This window comes from Lipophrys pholis (genome assembly GCF_963383615.2).
Source record: "Lipophrys pholis genome assembly, chromosome: 7".
Classification (NCBI taxonomy): Eukaryota; Metazoa; Chordata; class Actinopteri; order Blenniiformes; family Blenniidae; genus Lipophrys; species Lipophrys pholis.
Window position 1 is genome coordinate 18,740,992 of NC_137638.1, and position 23,300 is coordinate 18,764,291.

General features: G+C 40.4%; 2 protein-coding genes across 3 annotated transcripts; both read left to right on the forward strand.

Annotated features, from left to right (window-relative positions):
- The first annotated feature begins 277 nt into the window (after positions 1-277).
- morc2 (MORC family CW-type zinc finger 2) lies at positions 278-15,124 on the forward strand. 2 transcript variants are annotated; one of them, XM_080468174.1, is made up of 28 exons: positions 278-362; positions 940-1,073; positions 3,114-3,167; positions 3,291-3,325; positions 3,424-3,492; positions 3,631-3,721; positions 3,810-3,918; positions 4,411-4,570; positions 5,282-5,393; positions 5,482-5,607; positions 5,698-5,777; positions 5,859-5,941; positions 6,175-6,260; positions 6,484-6,624; positions 6,712-6,866; positions 9,109-9,237; positions 9,345-9,450; positions 9,560-9,692; positions 9,766-9,849; positions 10,184-10,423; positions 11,038-11,289; positions 12,340-12,456; positions 12,787-12,841; positions 12,925-13,063; positions 13,139-13,306; positions 13,396-13,489; positions 14,025-14,213; positions 14,299-15,124. In XM_080468174.1, the coding sequence occupies exons 2-28, from the start codon at positions 1,006-1,008 to the stop codon at positions 14,365-14,367; spliced, it is 3,144 nt and encodes a 1,047-aa protein (XP_080324300.1). In that variant the 5' UTR covers positions 278-362; positions 940-1,005; the 3' UTR covers positions 14,368-15,124. The 2 variants fall into 2 exon arrangements, with proteins under 2 accessions (XP_080324300.1, XP_080324301.1); XM_080468175.1 differs by lacking the exon at positions 12,340-12,456.
- A 752-nt stretch (positions 15,125-15,876) lies between these two features.
- On the forward strand, positions 15,877-22,313 carry LOC308111747 (acyl-CoA dehydrogenase family member 11). The gene is made up of 15 exons (XM_080466759.1): positions 15,877-16,147; positions 16,815-17,110; positions 17,304-17,527; positions 17,631-17,730; positions 17,902-18,019; positions 18,920-19,062; positions 19,145-19,297; positions 20,422-20,516; positions 20,606-20,705; positions 20,789-20,929; positions 21,015-21,107; positions 21,189-21,296; positions 21,389-21,560; positions 21,854-21,920; positions 22,004-22,313. Exons 2-15 carry the CDS (start codon positions 16,832-16,834, stop codon positions 22,116-22,118), a joined length of 1,908 nt encoding a protein of 635 aa, XP_080322885.1. The 5' UTR covers positions 15,877-16,147; positions 16,815-16,831; the 3' UTR covers positions 22,119-22,313.
- Positions 22,314-23,300: the final 987 nt, after the last annotated feature.

Here is a 23,300-nt window from a genome sequence, read left to right on the forward strand (position 1 = left end):
AGTAAAAAGGTTATGCATACAAATTAGATTTTTTTTCAATCTTTTTATTTTTTTGGATGAATTTTGTATGTCTTCTCTGTCTGTGATGTTGGCAACTGTATCTTTGTTTTTACTCCCTGTCTGTTTGTATAGTTTTAGTTCCTCATAAGGTTTGAGAGAGGGAAAAAAAGGGACGTTATCCCGCAACGTCACAGGTACTACCTCCAATCAGCGTCGAGAATTTTTACTTGCTGCAATCCTATTGGCTGACAGTCGAAGCCAGAGGCGGGCGTCCTGCAGTGCTTAGGGAAACCAATTAATGACGTTGGATGGATGGATTCCTCGCGGCCTGGCGAAGTGTTCTGTGACATGGGAAAGAAAACGTAATGTTTCCAACTATTTATTCCACCTTAACTTCATTTTTATATCCGATACATTAAAGCGGCCAACGGAAACGGTGGACGGACGTTGGCTCAGTTAATGTCCGCTTTGGGTTTCCAGAGTGAAGCTTCGCGAGCTGCCGTAGCCTGGTAAACATTCTCTGGCACTGCAACGCTAGTGTCCGCTAGCTGCTAATGTTAGCCGACCTAAAAAACCGAATGACGATGGTGCATAACGCCCATAACTGCTGTGCCGTTTTTTCACAGCAGTACACAAACTTTTCACTGCTTCACAGATACACAGTTGGGTTATTGACGGAGTTTTGCACTGGTGTAGATACGCTAACTGTTGTCAGTTGAGCCCGAAGAAGCTGTTCACTAAACATTTTGTTGTTCCGAGCAGGCCCCCCACGTGGATTATACTGGTACCCTCCTCTGCAGGCACAATTTATTGAAGAATGGGCGTCTCCCATGACTAGATCAACAGCTAATATTAGACCATGCCTATGGTTTCCTATAATGAAAGCTAGAAATGTGTCTGTAGATGAGCAAGATATATAATGGCTCCTTTTCTTGATAGGATGAAATCCCTGGACTAGAACTCGTCGAGGACAAGGAAGTAAGAAGAGAATCCCTGTTCGTGTCAATGGCCTATACCAGCTACAGCAGCCTGAGCAGGGCTCAGCTCACCTTTGAGTACCTGCACACTAATTCGTAAGTACCGTCATTCGAGGAACCATTTCGCACTTCCTATCTCCATACACATAAATCGCTTTCATGGGTAAGTTTTCATTTCAGTACTTGCATTGCTTTACAAACTCAGCATTTTTACTTCTCTTGGGCAAACTCAATACATCCATCACCTTTTACCATGCTTCCTTCCATCCATTCATTTACCACTTAGTCCATATGGGGTGGAGATGGCCATATAGAGAGTAAAACAGACCAGACGTATCTGTCCCCTGCAAGTTCCTCCAGTTCTCTTGGGGGAATCCCAAGCCACTCTCAGACTAAACCAGATAAATAATCTCTCCAGTGAGTCGAGGACTGACCTTGGGGCCTCCAGGGGTCATTCTGATCAGATGCTCAAATCACCTCAACTGTCTCCTCTCAATGTGGAGGAATAGTAGCTTGACTTTGAGTCTCTCTCAGATGGCTGAACTCCTCACTCAATCATTAAGCGAGACGCCCACCACCCTACGGTGAAAACTAATTTCGGCTACCAGTATCCGCCATCTCATTCTTCTGGTCATGACCCAAAGTTCAAGATCATAGGTGAGAGTAGAGATGTAGACTGACCGGTAAACATCCCTCATGAATTTATGTTATTGCTTTTGGGATCACTACCAACTGTACATTGATATCACCCTTTCAACCACCTCCCATATAAAAGATTTTGCAAGGCTCACAGATTATTAAATTAGATAAACCTTTATTAGTCCCACAAGTGGGAAATTGCAGATGAGTTACGTTATAAAGAAGTTATAGATATGCACATGAACACTATATCTTAACCCAGCCTAAAATCAATCTTAAGTTTATATTTGAATTATTTATCAGGTTTCATTTACAAAACAGAATCTCATCCATGAAAGAAAGAAGCCAGTGTGCTCCTCTTTCATTGTGTGACATGACTTTGCCTTTCAGAAGGAATGCTTTAAGCAATCCGTTTTAACTGTTTAATGTTTATTTATGTATCCCTCCTGATCTTGAATATTTTTTCTTTTCGAATGGAATAACATTTATATTTCCCTAATAGTGATGAAATCCACAAGAAGCATCAAATGAATAGATTTCAAGTAAACCAGAGCTGCCATTTCTCACACATGGAAACGAACATTTTTCATCACCTCTCATTGTGAATTTACATTTAAAAAAAATATTGTTCACGGCTGATCCACGTGCAGTATTTGGCTTTTACTTTAAAAGGCAATCTTAAAATAAGTCTATATATACACCATGTGATGTCATATCTTGACATTTATGGTCTTGCATTTTAACACGAGTTGGTCTCCTTTATATTGATATTTTTTTCTCTGCAAAATTTCAAGGAAATCCCCACTGTCCCACCACAAAGACCTAAAGAGAAGTATAGAATAGAAGTTACAATAGAAAATAGTTTAATTTATCCCAGAGAAAAATTCTTTAAAATAACACACTCACGCCTTGTATTCCTCATGAATCGTACCCTGAATGTTACACATGTAAAATTGCTGCTGTTGCATACAAGGTGTGGAATTTGAATTGTGTGTTACCAAATGAAGCTTGCATTGTTCAGCCGTAGTTGTTGAAAGAAGTTCAAGATAAAACTGACACTGACCGTTTTTACTTTTGCTGTACACAGACATCATTCGCAATTGTTATAAAATAGATTATCATTATTACATTACCACTTTGTGTTGTCGAACTGAGTCTCTGAGTGTGCTGGATATGGAGTACACAAGTACTTGATACACAAGTTAACACAGATGCTATTAAACTGGGTTTCATTCCCAAATCCTCTGCTGAGGGATTGTTGGAATGTCATTAAAAGATTAAACCCAGAGAGTACGTACAAAACTGGAAGAGCTGCCTTTTATCAAACTTGGCTAAAAAGCAAGGAGGTCTTACTTGCCATTGTAAACATTAGTCAGTAAATTCCACTGTTGATTATGAAGATGCTTCATCAGATGTTTTTTCATAAAGAAACTCAATTTCTTATGCACCTCATTAGTAGTTCCCTGTTGATTAAATTTTGCTGTGTTGTGTTTTTAGGACAACCCACGAATTCTTATTTGGAGCCTTGGCAGAACTTGTGGACAATTCAAGGTACCTGTAATAGTTTACATCTCAGTTGCTGGTGGGAGATTTTGCAGCCTTGAATCTGGTTTATTCCTGATCTTTGTGTGGGTCCTACAGAAAGTCTTTACAATTTTCTAAATTCTTTCACAGAGATGCCAATGCCACAAGGATAGACATTTACACAGGTATGACTAAAAGAAGCTCAATCTGTTTCACCCAATGAGGTATATACTGTTGTTCTTTGACACTTATCCCTGTCATTTGCCGTTCCTCTTTTTGGCAGAGAAAAGGCCAGAGCTGCGTGGTGGCTACATGCTCTGTTTTCTAGACGATGGGATTGGGATGGACCCAAGTAAGTGTCACTTTATTACCTGAGGAGCAACTTAAGCCAATGTTCAAGTTGCGTTTTTTTTTTTTTAGATCCAACATTCTATTTATTTGTTATTTTAGATTTTTCGCTAATGCATTTTGTTTATGTGTCTTTTAATAGATGAGGCAACTCATGTGATTCAGTTTGGAAAGTCAAACAAACGATCCTCTGAGTTCTCTCAGATCGGACAATATGGAAATGGGCTGAAATCGTAAGTTCTTTCTTTAAGTTCCCATGCGATGATGACTGCACTGTTGATGCACCAGTGTACCTTCAGTGTCATGTGTTTGTTCCTGTAGCGGCTCCATGCGTATTGGAAAAGACTTCATCTTGTTCACAAAAAAGGAGAACACACTGACTTGCCTTTTCCTGTCACGGACCTTTCATGAAGAGGAGGGTCTTGATGAGGTCAGAGTCAGATCATGGAACGCAATAGACAAAACTATTTAAGAATGAATTGCATGATAATCTATTGCTTGAATCATTGGCTCTAACACTGTGGCACACACTCGTAGTACATTCAGGAAAATCCAATATCTTTGTAAACAATATTAATTTAAAAACATCCAATATCATGAAAATAACACAAAACATACATAAAAACAAAAATCATGTTTGAAATAAGCACATTATTCACATGTAGTTGATGAATAGAAGAATAGGGTCGATAAATCGTCCTGGTGGAAGGAGGCAATATGTGTCATTTGAGAATAATCCATAGCCAATAAGGCAATCCTCCACTACTGCAAGTTCAGTACTGCATGTTCTTTAATACAACACCTTTGGTTGTGATGAAAACAGCTGATATTCAGAATTTCAGTGTACTTCCAGCCGTCGTCAGAAAGTGAAGAGTTCACTCCTCTGGACATTTGTACCTACAATCTATGATCTTCTGTTCAGGTCATAGTGCCCCTGCCTTCCTGGGACCTGAAGACCAAGGAGCCACTGACTTCTGATCCAGAGAAATATGCCATAGAGACGGAACTGATCTTCAAATACTCGCCTTTTAAAAACGAACGGCAGCTGATGGAGCAGTTCAACAAAATAGAAAGCTGTACTGGTAAGCTCATTAGTGGATTATCAATGTGCAAAGTGGAAAGATCGCCATTGTTTTGTCTTCCGTGCAGAAAATGTTGCAATGTCAGCAAATAATGTAATTTCAACCAAACTTCACAATATTTGCAGGTACTTAATTTTTTTAAATCCTGCATTTATTTATTTACTTTCTTTGTTGTTTATTTTCTAACCTTTTCAGATAATCTTACCCCAAAAAAAGCCATCAGAAATGATCACAAAGCAGCTTCCTGTTATTCACAAAAAACTGAGAAACTGTTACACTCTCTGTACAACACTGTGGTGGCTCACAAACGGTATTTCTTTTCAGCTCAGATAGCAACAAATTACCTGCCATCAGACCTTTACCCCAAATGAAGAGATGAGTAGAAGAAATGGAGTTGACTATATTATTAAAGATAATCATATTAGTTGGAGATAGAAGAGGCTACAATATACACTAAATACTGCTTCAGGTTAAAGGCATGCTGAAGCTTTAAAATTCAATGTAGAGAACAAAATTAGAACATTTGCAGCTAAGATTAATTGTATATGCCATTGTAGTTTTTGATTAAATTCTTATGGTATTTTTTACCCTTATGATCACAACTGGTCCAAAAGACACTGATGGTTTGGATGATTTCTGTGTGTATTGGTGTTGAAGAATGCCATTAATGAACTGTTTGTAACGTACATCTGCTCTGTATTTTATTTGAAGGTACTCTTGTGATCGTCTACAACCTGAAGCTGATGGACAGCAGAGAACCAGAGCTGGATGTGGAGACTGATCACCAGGACATTCTTATGGCTGGGACATCTGCTGAAGGAGTGTTAGTACTTTGATAAACATGATCCATTTGTGATTTGTGGTGTATGGTATTCTGTGAATGTTGATGGATGTATCCTTTCCTTTCACAGGAAGCCTGAGAGAAGGTCATTCAGGGCCTACGCAGCTGTTTTGTACATCGATCCACGCATGAGAATTTTCATCCAGGGACACAAAGTCAGAACAAAGAGACTTTCCTGCTGTCTTTACAAACCAAGGTCAATATAAGTACACACTTAAACAGCTGCATTTCTTTTAGAAATGCCAAGGTCTTGACTATCATGTGTTTTGTTGGCTTTTGTTCGAAGGGTTTACAAATATTCATCAAATCGCTTTAAAACTCGCGCTGAGCAAGAAGTTAAAAAAGCAGATCACCTTGCAAAGATTGGTGAGTCCGTATTGTGTTTATATCCAAATGAGTTGTGTTGTAACTGGAGCAGCCTGACAAATGGTCTTATTTGTACTCAAGCTGAGGAGAAGGCTAGAGAGGCAGAGAGCAAACGCCTGTCTTTGGAGGCCAGATTAGGAGATGACCTATCCAAAGAGTCACGGGTAAGTCAATGGTCAGATTTTATTTGCCAAATGTGTTAATTTATTTTATGGAAAAGTAAAAAAAAAAAAGAAAGAAAAAGTTGACAGAAAATTCATTAAATGTTGGTCGGCAGCTTCCAACAAGAAGTACAACACGTTGTATTACGTTATACAGAAAATGCATGAAGATGAGAAAAACAGCTTCTTTGGTCTGTCGTGATTTCCAATGTGTCTATCCTTATTTTATTTTTCAGGCAGTTTTGAGGAAAGTGCAGGATTCAGCCATGATGCTTCGACGAGATGCTGAAATGAAAAAAAGGAATCTGGAACTCAAGCAAAAGTATGACAATTGAAAACCTTTGGGGGTGAACAAAACTTTTAGGATAACCAACTGTATATTTGTAATTATGTGTTTTCTGTGTTGGCAGATGACAAATGTGTATGAATTTGCCAACTATTGTGCTCTTTTTTTGTTTTATGTCTGAAGAAACCATTGATCTAAACACATTGAAGTATTTGTCTTTTTCCATTTCCGTGGTTCTCATTTCTTTCTTGTTCTTTAGAGCATTAAAGGAGCCCAAAGAGTTAAACTTCGTATTTGGAGTGAACATCGACCAGAGGGACCTGGATGGGATGTTTGTGTACAATTCCTCCCGTCTCATTAAGATGTATGAGAAGACAGGGCCTCAGCTAGAGGGAGGCATGTAAGTGAAATATGGGGATACGCTGAGAAGTAGGAACAAATTAAAAAAAACCAAATCTTCAGCAGTAAAGTGATTTGTGTATTTCAGGGCATGCGGTGGCGTCGTTGGAGTTGTAGATGTCCCGTATTTAGTCCTGGAACCCACACACAACAAACAAGACTTTGCAGATGCTAAAGAGTATCGGCATTTATTAAAATCCATGGGAGAATATTTAGCTCAGTACTGGAAGGACACCAATATTGGTAAGTCTGAATAAATTTGTATTTCTATTTTCAGCTCCATCTGACATGCACAATAAAAAAGAAAAATATATAATTATTCTTAGCACGTTGATGACTTGTTTGTCAAGTTCATGGATTCAGAATCCTCTATAGGGAATTTAACTGACAAGCTACTTATGGTATAGTGATGAGCACTCCATTAGTGAGGTCTTCCGTGACTCCAGTTCAGGTTAGGCTTCGGGGCTTTTCTTTGTGAATTTTCTAAGCTGTCTCTGTGTGCGTCTGGGTTTTAACTGCATAATCTGATTTACTCCCACATGCGTTTGAGGATAATTGATGGCTTTGAATTGAAGTGATGCTCTGCCTCTTCGTGTTTGACCCATTATGGACTGGCAACGTTTCTCTGTCCTGCCTTCATTTATTTATTAGTCTCCAGAGGAGAGATTTGTTAACCTAATAGAGTCATTGGGTGGCAGCCACACAGAGCAGCTAATGGGATTCTGAGAGTTTTGCTCAGGGACCCACAGTGCATGTTTTTTGGACTGTGAGCAAACCGGAGTACCAGGAGGAAACTCCACACAGAAAAATCCCCGGCTGGAATTTGAACCCGGACTTTCTCGCTGTGGGGGTCAGCTGTTTCATAAGTTAAAGTAATATCTAATGTGGATGGATGATGCTGATTAGTTTTACTTGAATGAGTTCCTTGTGTGTGCTGGTCCAATCGTCCCTCACAGAGCTCACCATGTTTTGGTTTCATGTTTCTACAGTATCTCACAAATCAAACACTGGCTATATAGAGGTGTTTTGTTTGTTACCAGTAGTTTCTTAAACCCACTTATGAAATTAGAAACTTGTTTTAAGGTGTTAAGTTTGTTCCTGTCTCAAGCTTCATAACTTTGTCATTTAAATTTATATTTTGATCCTTTATCATTAAAAAAAATACGTGATACACAACCTTTCAATGTTGAGTGGGCAATTAAGAATGTTTGCTCCTATAAACAGGTTGATATGAATCTTTGTGAAAGACCACACTTGGATCGGTGCAAGTAATGTTATGTTGTATCACATGTCACATCCTTTAATAGATGCCTCACATTGTTTTTGTTGTGGGCACACTTAAGGCCCCTGCATACTCCCTTTTTCAACCCATAAGAACAAGAAGGAAATTCGGCAGTGACATCAGCCAGCTGCCGAAAAAAAAGCTTTTTCGACAGGACTGTTCATACTCCGATAAGAAGCTGCCGAACTCGCAGGCCACGCCCCCTTGCAGCAGCCACACGTTTGTGATGCGGCGTTTAAACTTTTCAACTGCACAGTTTATTTCTCGCCTCCAGTGCTTTCAGAAATACATTTCTCTGAACTTTTTCAGTAATAAAAGAGAGAGTTGTTGGTCCGGTATTAACTACAGGAGCTGACAGCTGTTCGTGATGCGTTCAGGTGCATCATGTAAAAGCCTTCACTCCGACATTTTAACGAGCTGCGGCGCTCGTACAGTAGCGATGTTACAAGTTAAATATGATTAAAATATGACTGATAGTCATGAACGAACTGGAACACGAAGTTTCGGTGGTGCGGCTCCCACATAGTTCGGCCAGGGCGGTTGGAACAGCCGAAACAAATTTCTTCGGCCCGCTCCCTCTGGCCGAAGGAAATGACGTCATTTTGTTCGGCACTGCCAAACTTTTGTCTTGTTCTTATGGAGTATGAAGAGGCCTTTACTGTCTTGGCATCTTATTGGTGCTTGGTTGTGTTGTTCAAGTTTAATGGAATTATCAATCATGGAAAGCTTAGAAAAAAATTAGACGGCTGTTTGAGCTCTGCTTTTCCCCATGAAAACTGAAGTTGAAATGTTCATAAAATTCTCTGACAAATTAATTTTTTTCACTCATGTTTGATTGAGGTGACATTATCAAGCCAGATAGCAACAGTGGTTACTGTGATTACAGCGATCAAGTCAAGTCCTTTATTTGTCACAAACAACAATTATACATAATATAATGTGCAGTGAAATGTTTTAAGTACCTGTTTTGCACCATAACAGAAACAACAGTTTTTATGGGATGGAAGAATAATTCAGAACACACATAATGATGCAGAAATAGTTGAACTTCAAATTGACTAAAAGTAAACATTTGAAGTACGGAACTAAATGGGGAAAAAAAATTCTTCTAAATCTTCCAGCCCTGCGATGTTCTTGGAAATAGTTATATATAATTTGTTGCTGTATAAATATAAATCCTGAGCATCTGTGTTTGTTCTGCAGCTCAGAAAGGCATTGCAAAGTTTTGGGATGAGTTTGGATATCTGTCAGCCAGCTGGTCTGCACCTCCCTCATCAGAGCCGAGGTACAAGAGACGTCGAGCCATGGAGATACCGCTTACGATTCAGTGCGGTACGTTCACACACCTCTTCACATCCTTACTGCATCTCCACAGGGTCGCTTTGTAACTTGTCTATTTTATCCTTACATTTCCTGATAATTATGCATTTATTGTTTAGATAAATGTTTAAAGTGGAGAACACTTCCTTTTCAAATGGACGCAGTGGACAAACGGTACCCAGACAGTTGGGTGTGTCTCATGAACCCTGACAGCTCCCAAGACAGGTACAACCACAAAAATATTTTAAAGATTCATAATGATAATTGAGGTGTAACTCATATTCTGCATTTAGCAAGCAAAGTATTGATACCTGAATGTAATTTATAATTTCAGGTGTGATGCACCTGAACAGAAGCAGAATTTGCCTTGTGGTGTTTTAAAGAAGGACAAGCAAACAGCTGAAGATAAACAGAAAGAGCTGGCAGAGAAAATCAAACAGCAGCAGGAGAAACTGGAGGCTTTGCAGGTTTCTTACTCGAGTCTGTATATCTTTCTATCTGTTTGTGTCAGGACATAAATGTTATGTTTTCTTCCTTCAGAAAACTAACACTGTCAAGTCTGCAGCAGATGTTAAAAAACTGCCACTGGAGGTTAGCATGAAGCCCACTGAGGGTTCCTCTCAGGTATGTGCTTCCATGCGTCATTTTTTCATTCAGTAAAATCTGTGCAGTGACATTTCCGTGTTGCTTTTTCTGGCCTACTCTTAACAAAGTTACAGCAGACCGAGTCATGTATGAGAGCATTGAGTAGGGTAGTGGTTGATCTGTGTGTCCCCGCTCAGTGTTCGCACAGTGATGTTGCTATCTCACAGGATAGTTAGCATCGATATGAGCTAACACGCTAGAGATGCCAACTCGGTTCTGCGAAGAAATGTGGCCTTGGCAATGGCATGCACTCTACAGAGTGCCCGTTCTAATTTTTTCATTATCTCATTAAAAGGTGTGTCCTCTTTTTCAGACGACGAGATCCTCTGACAGGACTACAGGCCGCCCCCGTTCCCCACCACTCCCTGCTCTTCTGAAAAATGTCCCAACACCACGTGCAGCTTCACAGCGGCCCGCCCAGGCTTCTGCCCCCCCGCCTCCTCCGCAGAAAGAACCACCCAAGTCTCGAACGGCAGCAAAGCCTCCTCCACCTGCTGTCAGGCCCTCACCAAAAGCTGTAGCCAAGACGCCTCCACCCAGTCGCAGCTCACGGGTGAGTCACAGTTTTGTTTCTTCTTACAATTACAACAATGCTGGTTTGGGAGCGCTGTCGCCCGAAACGAACACTGACCAGAGGGGAGGTAAAAAAGAAACAAGACTCATTGATTGGTCCGGACCAAAAGCGGAAGTCCCACTGCTTTAGCCCGTGGTGGCTAGGCTAGTTAGCTCATGGCTAATGGGTAGCCACAAACAACCGCGATATATAGTCTTCAGACCAGATACCAATTAATGCCTTTCTCTCTACTTCTTCCTCGCCACTCCCCGTCAGCTCGCAAGATATTTTCCTGCTTTTTTTTCTGCTTCTGCTTTCTCTGATTCACACGGTTAACTTTGTTTGTTTACTACCCAGAATGCATTGCGCTCTCTGTCACATCCTGTTACCCCGCCCGCTAGATAGAATGTTTGCATGAGAACCCAGAGCAACGTTTTCAAGAGGATCAAAGATTGTTGTTAGATCTGGTTCAGAGTTCGGAGGAGCATTCAAGGACGCCCAAACGAAACGCTCTTTCCCAAAAACTCCCTGAAGGGAACTCTGGTCCGGATCAAACCGGGAAATGTGAACGCACCTTTGAATGTGACTTAATGACAGCTGTCATCTTCATGCAGGCATCTACCAAAGCATCACCAGTCAAACCAGCACCCATTGGAAAGCGAAAGCGAATAATACAGCTGGAGGACAGTGACGAGGAGGAGGAGGAGGAGGAGGAGGAAGAAGATGAAGATGAGGAGGACAACGAAGACAGTGAGGAGAGCGAAGAAGAACCACAGACCAAGAAGTCCAAAATGGCCACAACCTCTGGTAACCGTGGTAAAGTGGGCGGGAAAGCTCCGCCTCCCAAACGTGGTAAAATAGACGAGGTAAATGTGCAACTTTGTTCTCTTGAAGCAGCAGTAGTTGTTGTTGGGAGTGCAGATTTTTAATGTCATTCAAATGTTATTGTGGAAAAGTCGTACTTCAGCGAAAACAAAATGCCTGTCTACATATCGCCTTTTTTTCCAGATAAATTACTTTTAATTGTAGATGGTAAACAGAAGTTTCACTAAACAGCTAACGAGCTTTAAGTGTGTTAGCTAATTAAAAAAAAAAAAAAACAATTAACAAAGTTTTGATGTCTGCCTGATCTTCAACAAACTTGCTTCCTTAATTTTTAAGTTTTGTCAAATTGTATTTGCTTTGCTTTCACTTGTCTTGATCTTGTGTGGTGCAATGTGCCAGATGCTTGTGAACATTGTTGTTGAGATGTGTGCTGCAGTTTGTTTTTGCTGTTTGTTGCCTTTGCTCTCTCATGCCACATATTATTTCTATGGAATTGTAAATTTGAGGGGGGGGAATGACAATTTGCAGCAGCTCTTTGCTTGTAATGTTATAAGGTTTATATGATCTTTCACAAACAATTTAGCTAAATAATGTTAACAGTTTACATTTTGCCAATTTCTTGTGTTTGTAGTTGTATTTAGATCTTCTCTGCATTGCTAATTAATACAAAGTTAAAATACATAAAAATGCAATTTTAAAGGCATGTGAGCAGGAGGAACCAGTACCTGCGATGCTCCTTTAAAAATAGTTTTCCTTCAAACTTTTTAGTTTTTCCCCTAAGAGGAATTATGTATCACCATATTACATATGTTTGTGTTCGCCTGCTATGCTGACGACAGTTGAAAGTCTCCTGTGCAGAGATTACAACAGTGGCTAGGTGTCTCTTTGAGTGTCATTTTGTCTGGTTGCATAATGTGTTGACTCTAAAGACTACAGTTCACTGAGCTGCACTGAGACTCTTTGAACGATAGCTCAGTGAATCAGACGGAACAAAATGACTTTCATGTTTACGTAGTAAAGAAGGCATGACACTGGCCACTCCAGGTTGCTAAGTAGGTTACTGGACCACCCCTCTGCTGTCCACCTTGCAGGTTAGCACACAGTCTCAGCCTCAGAAGAAAGTTACTGCTCCATCACGCCAGACCGCAACCACACCAAGCTCTGCCTTTAAACCCAAATCCACCACACAGCATGTGGCTAAACCAAAGGTAGCTTTACCGGGTCCCTCTCTCTACTCCCCTCCACTAAAACTGGGCTGCATCCGCTCTCACTGCTTCTAACAATCGAGACTTTTAACCAAGTGCTTGTGGGTGTTTCATCAAATGACCTCTCACTATGAAAAGTATTTTCTTTTCATTTTTTAACCTTTTCTTAGTTTTCTTCAACTAACAGTTCTCTTGAATTGAGCATGTCATTCTTAATCCACACCAGCGGTCATAGAGACACTTTATTTCTTTCTTGGGATTTTTCCAGTATCACTCAGTTCTCTGAGTGGATCGTCTCACAGTCGTCGTGTTTACACACTTCTGTTTTTGCAGGCACCTGAGAAAACACAACAGGAACCAGAGAACGACGTTAAAAATGCACAGAAAGGTGAGATGATTGTCTACTTCAACAGACAAGCTCAGAAAAAGATTTTCTTTAACCTGCTGTGGGTCATTTATTTCCCCCCACAGATAAGGGGTTGTTGGTTGAAGTGCGTGTCAATAAGGAGTGGTACACGGGTAAAGTTGTTGCTGTCGAGGCAAACAAACAGAGCATCCGCTGGAAAGTGAAATTTGACTACGTACCTCGAGCTACTCCCAAAGACCGATGGTGAGAGTTTGTGTGGTGCTCTACATATTTTGTTTATGACGGATATTTCACACATGCATACGTATTTCTCCAAAGGGTATTTAAGGGCAGTGATGAGGTCCGCTTGATGCGGCCGCCATCTCCAGTCTCTCAGACGCCGGACACCCAGCAGGAGACTGAGAAGGGGCCGGCCCCCATGGAGCCAGACACCACTCAACCAGGAACCAGCCGAGAGGTGACCGACAGCCTGGTCACGATGCTGAGGTGAGCGCCTGCCAGGAACTCTGTGCTGTTTGTACACTATTTGTGCTAAAGTGTCAGAATGGGTCTACCTGTGTTTGTCAATTTTACAGGACAATGCTACGTTATTTCTTCCCTCCTGCTTTTCGGATTCCAAAAGACGACGTTAACAGCATGACAGCAGAGGAGCTGGTGGCTTTCCCATTGGTAAGACGGATACTAGATCATTTGAAAGATTAGCACGGTAGATTAAAGTTACTCTACCAGAATCCTCAGGGGAAGAATGACATTTAGGACCCAGTTTTAGTTGCTGATGTACATCTCTAATACATTGTCTATACCTTCCTGAAAGAAAATTGTCATTACACTCATATAAACACATTTCCAGCGAACTATAGCCCAGTTTGTTGACATCTTGCGGTCATGGAAACTCCTGATCCTAATTCATGTTGGAACATGTCAGACAATGAATGACATCAGTTCTCAATCTTAGACACACTCCAAAATGTTAAATGACTTTATTTTTTACAAGCGTTTTAGGAAAATGGATCATCTATGAAAACTTTGAGCATCTAGTGACTGAATGGAGATCAGGGACATCTAAAACTTTGGTTTTACATTTTTACCCTTTTTCAGCCTCCATTTTTGTCTACTAGTGGGAACATTGATATTCAGAACATATGAAGCTAATCTAAGAAGGCCTTTTTGCATGAGATTTGTATGTGTTTGTCTCTCCATTTAGAAAGAGTATTTCCAGCAGTATGAATCAGGTCTGCAGTCGTTGTGTAATTCGTACCAGAGCAGAGCTGATGCCAGAGCCAAAGCTGTGGAGGAGAAGAGCAACAACACTGAGGTGAAACTGAGAGAAGCCGATGAGAAACTGCAGAAGCTACGAACAAACATTGTGGCACTTCTACAGAAAGTACAAGAGGTGAGACGGCACCAGATTTCCTCAGTATACACTCGTTTTGTCGAATGCATGTAAATTCTTTGTTTTTTTCCCTCCACATTTTCAGGATATTGACATTAATACTGATGATGAACTCGATGCCTACATTGAAGACCTCCTCACCAAGGGAGATTAGAAGAAAAAGAAAAGAAAATATTGACATTATCAGACTGGCAGGATTCATCCAAGAACTGCAGGTGGCTGCGAATGGGGATTTTTTCACATTGACCCCTTTTCTTGGTGAATCAGATTGATCCAAGTTCGATTCTTTCTCTCTTCTTTTTTTTTTTTTTGTTTATTCAGTGGTTCTTCCTTTTAGTCCATTTTATATATGTGAAGACACGTTAAATGTTAACCCCAATCTATACTATTGAAGCTTTAGAATGGTTTCTATAGGTTTGTTTAGTACAAATAAGATCATTTTCATGGTGTTTTACTGGGTTACAAAGCTACGTTTGTTTTGTTTCTTTGTTCATTAAGTGAGACAAATGCTCAACATCTGCAGCCTGAACTTAAACAACTTTTATTTTTCTACACTAAAGTCACATTATTCCATCCTGGGCAGCAGATTGAGTTAACAACTTACAATTACAGTGTTTTGCCTCACTCACAAACAATAACGGCTTACTGGGTTTTATCAGTATAAATGTTCCCTTAAACCTTATCTACATTTAAGCAATGACTGTTTTGTGTTGTTCTGGGGGGAAAATTCAGTAGAATCCAAGTTTGTGTGTTAAAAAGTAATCGGTGCCTGTGTCCTTTTTTGAACAGATTTTTAATGTCATGGAAATGTTTTAATAAACATTGCATGCTTTCAACTTTTTGTTCTGATGGAACAATTTATTCTGTATTTTTGACAAACTACTCAAAACAATAAACCAGGTTCAACAACATATGGTTTGTGTGGTAAATGAGAAGTAAATGGTATTGTTGATTGTATTAGCAGGCTATTTACAGTTGTAAATGAGATTAAAAATGAATTTCCTTTTCTGATACACTATGAAGTCAATAGTGTACCTATTTTTTGAAATTGGCTTTTAGGCTATAGTGAAGCTATACAGAAGAAAACATGGTGAACTAAGACTGAAGAATTTGTCATGGTATCATTTTTCTATTTAGTTATGAACATTTGCTTTTTCCAAAATGAGTCATTCAATTATTTAGGTAATATGTACAGCTGCCGGACTTGGTTTTCTTTAGACTTATGCCAAATATAAATTGCTAGTACATTTTCATTGGCTCAAAATTGGTCTGAAAACCGTTTAAAATAAGCAGCAAATAGAAATGATGAATGTTGAACCAAGCTTCACCCCATGTTCACATTTCTATTTGGATTGTATGAAATATAGGGTTTAGTAAATTCGATAACCAAGTAACCTTCCTTATATGTTAGATTTAGCAAACAAGACATTTCAAGCATTTCTTCACCATTCTCTTAAACGTCATGAAAATAAAAACATCTCAAACTAATATGAGCAGATATTTTCCCCATTGTACGTTTACAGTGTGGACATTGCTTGGAAAAGGGGATTTTCCTATAATTTTCAAAGCTATTCCAAAAAATTGAGATGCACCTTTAAGAGCCTGTTCCGTGTTTCGGATTAAGTGGTTTCCCTGGTAACTTCTGACCGCCACCCTTTAGCTTGTCGCTTCTTGTCGCTACTAACAGCAGATGTTAAAAACGCAACCACAATCCATTTCTGTCCAGATGAAGGCCGTTTAACCGCAAGATTGAAAGTGTCGAACCTTTTACGAGTCTCTGTCCTGTCGGGTTTTTAACATATGTTGTTTCTTGGGGCTGCAAGGGTCGCTAAAGGAAGTCGGTCACCAGTTAACAGGGAAACCAGTTAAACTGTAACACCAGGTAGTCGAACGTCTGCAGACGGAGTTGTAAACAAACAGAGCTGAGCATTAAGGTCAGGTTCCTGCGCATTTCATTCGTTTTTTCAAGCTTTTACCTGCCATTTATTTAGAGCTACAGGAGTTTTCTGTGTGAAAAAGCACTAGAGAAAGGTTTTTTCATAAAGCTTCATACGACAGATCGGTTGTTGTCTGTGTTATTGTTGTTGAGCTGCAAAAGGAATTTCTGACACTTTGTAAAGGAAAATAGCTCAGATAGAAACTTTACGTCAGCATGAGCTGTTAAACTATTTACCCAGTAAATAAAATAAAACTCATATCTACGGACCAGGAGTCAAATGACCTTTGACCCAGTTTGTTTCCGCAAAACTTATTACTGATTACATATCTGTTACAAATCAAAAGCAATCACTGACAAACTATAAGTGAAATAAAACACGATTATTGTTTTGGGAAATTACTCAAAACATTGTGTTTTCAGAGGAAAAACTCTAAATAAAAATCAGCCGTGATACACATTTTTTAGTGGTGCTGATAGTAAGAGTACAAGCTGACAGCTGGATAGTAAATCTCAGCTTCTTTATTGGGGGTTGATATTTGAAGACTTGACTCTGAGAGAGTCACTGCCTCACGTCACTGATTCAGATAAATGAAACTTAACAATTTGAAGGAAATACATTTTTATTTGTGCCATTTGGGATTGTGGCATTTTTCCCCATTCAGACTGTAGGTGTTGAGCCATGCCATTGAGCTCAGTCCTCGTGAGCCAGCGTCTATCCAGAGGTGGTCACAGGATTTGGTGTGGTCTTCCCCGACAATTCGTCCGCCTCAAATCAACCAGCGCGTCTGAACCAGACAGGAGAGGATCGGATGAAGAACATTACTGGGAGGCATCGAGCGCTCTGCCGTTCACCAGAGCCAGGATAGGATCTTTTTTCCAGGAGAGACCAGAGCTGAAGAACCCATTTGTTGAAGATGCCTTGCTTAGAGGATACCTGAGGAGACATCTGCCCAATGAGGTAAGCAGAGAGCAGAGCTGAGCAGACATTACAATCTGGATATTCATTATTAGTATTGGTGATGTTAACTAATGAAGGGAGTAAGTTCTGTATAATGATTTGGGGGCATCACGTTTTGCTGGAGATGAGCACCAAATGTGTGACAGCATGAATTTGTGCAATTAACTGTTCGGCTGAACAAACTTGTTCACAGGTGGTTTTTTCTGACCTGTGTGCATTCGGAGAGCGTGTGTCTAAAGAGGTGGACGAGTGGGGCAGAGAGTGTGAGGTCACCCCTCCACGGTTGGTGCACTTCGATCCATGGGGGCGCAGAGTGGACCACATTGTAACCTCCCCAGCCTGGAAACGCATGAAAGAGTTATCTGCACAGGAAGGACTGGTTGCCATTGGCTATGAGAGATCATTTGGAGAGTGGAGGTTAGGAGACTGTATACAGCATTTTTGTTGGGGGGGGGGGGGGGGGGGTTGCGCCATCATATGTTGAACCTTCACTTTGATAAATTGTGCGTGTCTGTTATAGTCGGGTTTACCAGATGAGCAAGTTGTACATCTACTCTCCTTCATCTGGTCTCTACACTTGTCCTTTGGCCATGACTGATGGAGCTGCAAAAGTCATCCAGGTGTGTTCAGACATGTTAATCTCCCTTGGCCCAACGTATTTTGTTGAATTTCGCTACAAACCCAACAAACCACATATTTATTGTGAGGCGTTCTGATCCACTGACGCCACTTGTGCACGTCCTAGATTTTTATTATCTCAACAATTTGGCATTTTGTGTGGCTGTGAAAAGTCTCTGGGTGTTTCGAGGCTGGTGGAGGAAGCCTTCAGTCGTTTGACCTCTCGACAGCCTGAACACTTCTGGACGTCTGGACAGTGGATGACGGAGAGGCAGGGAGGCTCTGACGTGGGTGAGGAGCGACGCGTCTGTCCCACCTGGAACAGCTTTAATGTCATTCTGGAGTTTAAAGGCTGATGCACAACTGAAAACACTTCCTGAATTTGTCAGATCAAAAATGATAGAGAGATAGAGTATATTGTTTTTTGTCTCATAAAAGAACTGACAAAATGTCTATAACAAACACACATCAGCCATCACATTATAACCATCTGCCTAGTATTGTATACCTGATTATTTAAAGCATTTAAACCACAATGTACTGTATTCTGAGACCTTAATGCCACAACCAGCATTACGTTCTGCAGGAGTCTCAGCTACGGCAGCTTGTATGTTAGATCTGAACACACAACCAGCCTTCACTCCACTCACACGTCACTGAGCTTTAGCTGCCCATGAGGTGGGTGGAGAATGTTTTCTTAATCATATAAAGACATTTGGGACACTTTTTTGTGTGAAAAGTGCTTCATAAAGATTGATTGATTGATTAACATTCTTCCTTGGCCAACTTTTGACAAAAACTGAAAACTGCAGAGTGGAAAAATGTAATAAGAGCTGCAGATTATCTGACAGTCTGGACATCAAAATGTGTCCCTTGTCAAACTCAAATCCTTGCGTTTGTTAATTTCTTCTGATTTAACACATGAACTTTGAGGGCAGAATGTTTACTTGCTGCCAAATATATTCCACTTACCAACATGTGACATATAAAAGAGATAATTTGTTTTATTTACATCACCATTCAGTGTTCCTAATGTTTTGGCTGATCTATTTATGTTTGGACGACGTTGATTGCAGTGAAACATTATGACCATATTGGGCTTATAATCTGGAGGAAATTAGGTTTTTTTCTGCATTCTGTCTCTGTTATACAGAATGTGACGTTTCATGAGTTGCCTCTTCTTGTCCTCAGCCAGCGGCACTGAAACAGTCGCTGTTCCACAAACAGACGGGTGGTACAAACTCCACGGATTCAAGTGGTTCACTTCTGCTACAGACGCTGACATGACTCTCACACTGGCCCGAGTGCAGGACAGAGCGGGCGCAACCACACCGGTACTGCTGACTCCTCGACTATCTCTATCACACATTTGAATGATTCCATTGATCATTTGTCTTTCTTCTCTGTGTCACACAGGGCAGCAAAGGTTTGTCTCTTTTCTATGCAGAGGTGAGTCGAGGCGAAGATGGTCGACTGAGGGGCATCGAGGTTCAGAGACTGAAGGACAAGCTGGGAACGCGACAGTTGCCAACTGCTGAGTTGCTGCTGGACGGCCTGCCAGCACACCGAGTCAGTGTTTGTTGCTACATTATCAAACTATAGGTTCTTTCTGTAGGATGTGTAGATCATATGTGTACTCTTTCACCCAAACCAAGTTCAGCTCACATTGTTTATTCTAAAGCTGTGAGCAGTGCCAATACTCTGAGTGTCTCAGTCTTGTGATATTCTACCTATGAGAAACAACGAGCTGTTGACCACAAGGAGGCTATAGGTAAACCACAGTTAACGGTCCTGAAAAAAGGGTTCTGAGAAGAGTGGTAAGCTGCCTTAGTAACTGAGCAAAAGGCTAATCGTTGGATCTTTTTCCTCTGACCTACTTTTATGGTGCATCGCAATTAGTCTGGCCTTCCTCTACACAAAGATGTCATAGTAATGCAAATAGCAGAGAAAATAGGCAGTGTGAACACTTGTGGAGTTGAAAGTAAAGGAATTTAAAGTAGAAGAAAAACTTGGTCATTGCGAGTTGATTCATTTGATTCTCATACTGATATTTTAAACACTGGACCAATTGTGCAACTGCCATAATGTTACTTTTGCAGTATGAGCCTAATCACTTTTGCAACAAGGCAGAGTGTTTAGTGTGATACATTGCATGTGATGGTGTTTAAAAGGAGGAAAAAAAACATTAGCAATGGGGTGCACAGATGCAGAGCTTCTGACCTCGGCACATACAAGATTTTATAGATTCAGAGGTCTATGTTTCGTGCTGCTTTCAGACCTGCTTTTCAAATTGTTTTGGTTGGCTTGTTTTGAGTAGTCTGGGTTTTAGATGTTGTTTACACTCCTATGAATAAATCACACTAACTGGGTGATTGCACAAGTGTGAACACATCCTAAAAAAAGCACTCTGTTTTCCATTTAGAACTGTCTCCTTATTGGGAATCCATGGAAACTATTACAATTTCACTGTGAACCTGTTTTGCCCCACTGGCAACAGTTGTTGCAACAACAACAACAACAAAAAACATTGGTGCAACAAAAAATACATAGTTGCTGTGTCTTAAAAAAACAACACATTAGTCACGTAATAAATACCAACATGATTTACTACTTGTTATTGCACCATGTTGTATTAACTAGTATACAAAACAATTGAAAGATTTTTTTTGTCTTTCATATTTCATTACCAACAGCTCTCAGAAGAGGGAAGAGGTGTGGCCTCCATCGCTAACATGCTGACTATCACTAGGATCCACAACAGTGTGTCTGCAGCAGCTGCGATGAGAAGGCAAGTCACACGTAATATTAAAGCACTGCCTTTCTAAACTGCGTTGTGAGAAAGCTGACATACTGTGGTGTGGTTGTGTGCGTTGACAGGGTGGTCCATTTAGCTCGTGACTACTCCACTCGCCGCACTGCCTTTGGAAAGCTCCTTAAAGACCACCCACTGCACATGCAGACGCTTTCTAGGATGGAGGTGAGCTGCTGAGTTAACTCTGCTTGAACTCTGTACAGCGATTCCCATCATGCCTCACTCACACTTACATCTGGTGTGGACAGGTGGAGTCCAGAGGAGCCTTTCTCCTGATGATGGATGTGTGTCGTCTCTTGGGCCGGGAGGAGTGTGACGTGGCGACACAACTTGATTCCCACCTCCTCCGTCTGCTCACCCCCGTGGTCAAACTGTACACCGGGAAGCAGGTGCACAGACCGATCAGATGTAGCAGTGAAATACATTTCACCTGTCTTGCTTTGATAGTTTAATTCCCTGTGTGTTGTTTTGCAGGCGGTGGCCGTGGTGTCAGAATGCCTGGAGAGTTTTGGTGGACAGGGTTATATCGAGGATACTGGGTTACCTGGAATCCTTCGTGATGCTCAAGTAGAGATTGCTCCAAAAATCTGACTTTATCTTTTTTTTTTTTTGTCATGAAATAGGTGTTAACTTATTCCTCTCTCTCAGGTGTTGAGTATTTGGGAAGGTACAACCAATGTTTTGTCTCTGGATGTGCTGCGCAGTGTGACCCGCAGCTCAGGAATGGTCCTCCACGCTTACTTCACACATGTCAAGGTGTGAGATTGAGTACATATCCTGTCAACCTGTTTTGTTTTGTAATCTGTGAACATGTGGGTGAATGTGAGGTCTTTGTGTTCTCTTTGAAGTCCCTGCTTGCAGGTTCTTCAAGTGTTTCCTCTCTGGCTCCAGCTGTGAAAGCAGTGGAGAGTGCGCTCTCTGAACTGGAAGGATTTGTTCAGGCAGCCGCCGCCAGAGCACCCAGCTACCTCCAGCTATCAGCCAGAGACCTGGCATACAGCCTGGCTCGCATCTACACGGGTGTGAACCAAACACATGCATATGCACGCATGCTCATACACCACCAGGCTATTGTTAAAAATGCCAAATATTGTTTTCTTTCTGCTTTTTTCACAAATCTTGTTTTATGATGCTTGTTTTGTTGTATGAACTAAGTGTCTAATTTTTGAATTGTTGCCGGTTAAATAACAGTTAGATGACGTCGTGCAATATTGAATCGGGTAAAACCAAATCATTACCTACTTAGTCAATTAAGAAATCCTCCAGATGAAGTGTAAACACATAAAAACATATATTTTCTTCCTGTTCAACAGGTGCACTTCTCATTGACCATGCATGTTGGAAAGGAGCTTCTCCAAGTGACACTTACGCAGCTCTCAGGTACATTACCACTTTGCACTCTTACCTAGAAAATATAACTCAAACATTGAGGTCATTTAACAAAATTGTTTTTCTTTCATCAGATGGTGTGAACAGGATTTATGTCCCGTGTCGACCAATCACAGAAGAGGTCACTATGACTCCAACACTATCCCACTTGATGCTGCGTTGGTGTTTGACCGTCCGAGACAAAGCTGAATGATTACTAAAAACTGAAAAAACATGCGGTTGGTCGGCTGTTTCTGAGCCCTGATTGAACTTAGATACACAAAAGCTATTTAACCTTTTTTTTCCTTCATTTCCTACATGACTGGTTCTGTTTCATTGAAAGTGAATAAGCACGACTGTGACAATGACAATATGTTACAGAATAAAGTTGTTTCCCTTGTTTTACTTTTACTTTGCATTTCAGAAGGATAAACAGTATTTTTTAAACGTCATTGGATACATAACATCAAGCCTCGTTTGAACTCAAAGTTAAAGAAGCATAAAATTTAGAACAGAAGATTTATTTGTAAACTAATGTATCAATTCGTTTTATTGATACACATGAAGAGATAAAAATGTCAAATATTTAATTTGCTGAAAATGATGAGCAGGAAGGTTTATCCATGAAGAAAAGCTTTTTCTTTAATGTGATCTCTATGACAAAAAGTCACATTATTCACGATTAAAGTAATTAGTTTAACGTTATTTATTTTATAAGACATTAAAAAAAAAAACTATAGTGAACAGCAATAAGTGTAACAGGTATAACAGTAATGATTATTGTTTGTTTTCCATTTTCAAGTTTCAGCCATAATGGTTTTTATTATCTATGAACATTAACAAAATTGTTCAGTGTGAAGAGATTAATTAAAGCAATCCAAATTTAATATTTAGCGTGAGACTATGATTACGGCATATGATCTTTGGAATTTATGTGACCTTCATTCTCAATGTGTCTGGAGTTGACATGACTTTCATTCTGTGTGGAGCCAAGACATAGAATTTCCCCCAGGGATTAATATAAGTGATTGTGATTCTGACTGCTTTACCTGGATTTCAAAATACGATTGTTTGATGACTAGTGTCAGGTCTGCAGGTGAAAAATTCTAATCACTGTGACAGAGCGATGGGATGAGTTAAATGCAGAGAAACAATTCCCACAAAGCAGATCAATAAAACGATCTTTTGGATATCAAAATTGAAGGAGTTGGACTTTTATTTTAACCCCTGACTATTCAGTAAACATGATATTTAATGTGAGCTGGCATGTGTTTGTACTGAGCCAAACAAAACGCTGTCCTCCGCTGACCCTTAAGAGGGCTTGTCAGGGGTGGGATTCAAACTGCGCGGGAGATTTGTCGTGCACTGATTGGACGATGAGTGTGACGTTTC

What these genes read in the sequence shown, in the direction of transcription:
- morc2 (XM_080468174.1), top strand. Translation starts at nt 1,006, where the DNA reads ATGGCCTATACCAGCTACAGCAGCCTGAGCAGGGCTCAGCTCACCTTT. An exon ending in TGGGATTGGGATGGACCCAA is followed by an intron (nt 3,493 to 3,630) that starts GTAAGTGTCACT and finishes GTCTTTTAATAG; the next exon opens with ATGAGGCAACTCATGTGATT. An exon ending in CGTTAAAAATGCACAGAAAG is followed by an intron (nt 12,842 to 12,924) that starts GTGAGATGATTG and finishes TTCCCCCCACAG; the next exon opens with ATAAGGGGTTGTTGGTTGAA.
- LOC308111747 (XM_080466759.1), top strand. Translation starts at nt 16,832, where the DNA reads ATGCCATTGAGCTCAGTCCTCGTGAGCCAGCGTCTATCCAGAGGTGGT. An exon ending in ACGGCCTGCCAGCACACCGA is followed by an intron (nt 19,298 to 20,421) that starts GTCAGTGTTTGT and finishes CATTACCAACAG; the next exon opens with CTCTCAGAAGAGGGAAGAGG. An exon ending in GAATCCTTCGTGATGCTCAA is followed by an intron (nt 21,108 to 21,188) that starts GTAGAGATTGCT and finishes CCTCTCTCTCAG; the next exon opens with GTGTTGAGTATTTGGGAAGG.